Raw genomic sequence first — 3,499 nt, 5'->3', positions numbered from 1 at the left:
TCTCAGACCCCTGAATCATCAGCCTCCTTTACTTTTTTACTGCAATGTATCAAGCTACTACATCTGCTCAGCTATTTGGAAATTAGCAAATATTCAGTAAAAATGGCAAAACTTTTTGAATTCAGGATCTCTACAACAGCCCTAAAATTCTGTGCTCCTCTATAAAAACCAGTCTCATTACAAAAAAAGGAAGCTGTCTGGAACAAAAGCTAACAAAACACACACTACACACTGAATCCTCTAAGTGAGATTTCCTATTATGCTCTGCATGACAAGGGAAGTTAATAATATCCTAACCTGCAGCATTTGCTAGCTTGTTTGTACCATAAAGTGAAACATTCCTTTACAGCGTACTTGATGAAAGAAGTGACTTTATTTTAAAATCTCAAAAATCAGTTTACTATAAATTCTGAATGAGAATTTGATAGTCCTATATTAGCTGATGTAGAATACCTACATTTTAAGAGACCACATTTTAAGAGAATGCAGTAAGTTATAACATTATCAATGGCAAATGCATCATTGCTTAGACAAGTAAGATTCACACTCACCCGAGGCACAAAATGCAAGAAAATCAAACCACAATGAAGACAAGAATTTTTAAGTATAAATTTTTAAGAGTAAGTCACATTTGAGATGTTATAATTTTTTATATCTATTAAAAAAGTATACGTGAATTGCTATTCAGGATGCAGTGCTTTTGCTACAAAATCCCTTTAAAAGCTGCTGTTTTCAATGCACATATTTTGTACTGAGTTAAGTGGGGAATGTATCAAGTGCCAGGTGTCTGAGAACACTGGTAAATTCTCTGCCAACTAAAAAGAAAGAATTAGGTCCTTTACTACCAGATTTCGATGAAGTATTTCATCAGTGCAAGAGCTCTGTATGGGCCCATATTTCAAAAGTTCTCCCAACAGACACAACATCACAGAAATCCAGGGACCTGCAAAGTCAAACACAATCCACATATGCAACTTTTCTTGATGCTGCAAGAGAAGATTTAGAGATGCAGGATCATTCTTCCAGGAACTCAGAATGCAAAAACTAAATTTTCAGCCTTTCTTGGCATAACCACAAAATATTCGGGCATGAAACCATGGAAGGGAAAGCTGTTGACATCGGACAAACCGAGAGGGCAGTTTGAGTGGAATCTTCTTAGAAACACCAGTGTGCATGTATTACCTCTGCGATACGCAGCCTGCAAAGACGACACGAGACCGGTTCCTGGGTAAATGGTTTATGTAAGTAATAAAATATTTACTATAACATAAATAGAAACGTACCCTCGCAGTCTACATTGGTTTTGCAATAGAGATACAAACAAAAACCGAAACCCAAGGGGATGGGACCGGATCGAACCCACCAACGGGAGGGTGCGAGCTCCGCGCACGGTTAGAAATAAATAGAGACGGGCCGGGAAATGGTGTCGAAGGGTCCCCCTGGCCGCGCGAGGAGGGGAATAAATTAGAGATCGCAAACCTTTGGCTACTGCTGCGGCGGCCGCGGCGGCTCCGGCAGGCGAATAAATAGAGCGCGGAGCGCGGAGCGGGCGGCCGGGCCAGTCTGAGAATAAATTAAAGCGCGTCCCCCGCCGCCCGCCGAGCCGCCGGCGGGGCCGCGGGGGCCCGGGCAGTCACTGCACGGCGCCGGGCAGCGCGTGATGCAGCGGCGACGTGTCCGCCTGTGCATAAACGTCCTCCATCGGGGGGTGCGGGACCCCGGCCGGCGTCATCCGCTTCTCCTTCTGCCGCCGGTTGCAGAACCAGACCCGCACCACCTCTTTCTCCAGCTGGAGGGAGTCCGCCAGGGAGGTGATCTCGTGCGCCGAGGGCTTGGGGCACTTGAGGAAGTGGTTCTCCAGGGCGCCCTTGACGCCCACCTCGATGGACGTCCGCTTCTTGCGCTTTCGGCCCTGCGCCGCGATCTTGTCCAGGTTGGTGGGGCTGCCCGTGCTGGAGTCCGTCTCCTCCAGCCACTTGTTGAGCAGCGGCTTCAGCTTGCACATGTTCTTGAAGCTCAGCTGCAGCGCCTCGAACCGGCAGATCGTCGTCTGCGAGAAGACGTTCCCGTACAGGGTGCCCAGCGCCAGCCCCACGTCGGCCTGCGTGAAGCCCAGCTTGATCCGCCGCTGCTTGAACTGCTTGGCGAACTGCTCCAGGTCGTCGGAGCTGGGCGCGTCCTCGTCCGACGGTTCGGGCGGCCCCAGCGGCGGCGGCGATGCCGCCAGTTCGTGCCCGCCCGCCTCCTCGGCGCCCAGAGGGTCGCGCAGCCCGTGGTGCAGCGCGGGAGCCGGCGGGCCCAGCATCCCGTTGAGGCCCGCGTAGGGCTGCGCGTAGAGCAGCGGCTGCCCCGACGGCGGGGACATAGGCGGCAGGTGGTGCGCGCCGCCCTGCGCCCACCCGCCCGCCGCGCCGCCCGCCGCCGGCTGCGGCACCAGATGCGGGCGGTGGTGGAAGGCGGCGGCGGACAGCTCTTCGCGGGGCCCTGGCGGGCCACCCTTGGCGTGCTCGGCGGGCGAGAGGTGCGCACCCCCGCCGCCCCCGCCGCTGCCCCAATCCGTGCCGGCGCTGGGCAGCCACTGGTGGTGCGCCAGCCCGACGGCGTGCCCGGCGGCGGGGGCCAGCCCCTGCAGGTACTCGTGGTGCATCATCTTCTGCACCTCGCGGTACGTGGTGCCCTGGTGCAGGCGGTCGCCGTCGGGGTGCATGAGCGCGGCAGAGCGCGGCAGGTACTGTGCGGCAGCAGCCATAGCGAGTGCCCCCGCCGGCTTTACCGCCGCGCTTTAGAGCCGCGCGCCGGGGCGCGGGGCCGCCGCTCGCCGGCCCCGCCCCCGCTGCCCCATTGGCCCGCCTGCCGCCGCGGGTGGCCCGGGCCGCGTCGCCATTGGGCACTGCCTCGCGCTCCGCGCTGCCATTGGCCGGCGGCATCGGCCGGCGGGGGCGCTCGGCGGGGCAGCCCCGCGGCGCAGCGGCCGCCGATTGGCGGAGGGCGGTTCATTCATGCCGAGCGGCCGCGTGGGCCGCGCGCGAGCGTCTCGCCCCGGGGCGGGGGGATCGTGGGACCCTCGGCCCGGGGGGCTCCGAGTGATGCGAGGAGGGAGAACCGTGGCCCTTCAGCAGCCGGTGTGCGGGGAGGCCACGGGTGCTTAACCGGTCGACGCAGTAGTAATCAAGAACAACTTGGGACATTAAAAGCCCTGATTGAGCCTTCTGGTAAACATAGACCCTTGGAAGGTGGGAGCTCCTTCAAACGCTTCTTAGGGTAGAGCACTGAGGGCCAAGAACTGAGGGTTTGAGACTGTTTGGGCATCAAGGAAAATGTGGGTCTTGGATGCTGCCTCAGAGGCAAGTCTCTGAGCCGGTTTGGGGGTTGGCATAGGATAAAGGGTGGAGGAAGTAATGGGAAAAGACAATGACAACAAGCAACAGACGTGTCTGGCAGTGCTGAGAGAGAGGCAAGGGATGCCTTAATTAAGCCAGCTTCAGATTTCGTCTGGGGC

General features: G+C 56.8%; 1 protein-coding gene across 1 annotated transcript; it reads right to left on the bottom strand.

Annotated features, from left to right (window-relative positions):
• Positions 1-1,290: 1,290 nt before the first annotated feature.
• POU3F1 (POU class 3 homeobox 1) lies at positions 1,291-2,749 on the bottom strand. Its single transcript, XM_027886707.1, has one exon. It carries the CDS (start codon positions 2,747-2,749, stop codon positions 1,634-1,636), a length of 1,116 nt encoding a protein of 371 aa, XP_027742508.1. The 3' UTR covers positions 1,291-1,633.
• Between the last annotated feature and the right edge of the window lie 750 nt (positions 2,750-3,499).

Source organism: Empidonax traillii, unplaced genomic scaffold (assembly GCF_003031625.1).
Source record: "Empidonax traillii isolate 1590-97213 ecotype Southwest subspecies unplaced genomic scaffold, ASM303162v1 scaffold192:size804837, whole genome shotgun sequence".
NCBI classification, from domain to species: Eukaryota; Metazoa; Chordata; class Aves; order Passeriformes; family Tyrannidae; genus Empidonax; species Empidonax traillii.
Note: the sequence above shows the minus strand (reverse complement) of the source record. Positions and strands in the feature narration are given on the sequence as shown.

Coding starts and splice junctions, on each gene's coding strand:
- POU3F1 (XM_027886707.1), bottom strand. CDS start 2,749: ATGGCTGCTGCCGCACAGTACCTGCCGCGCTCTGCCGCGCTCATGCAC.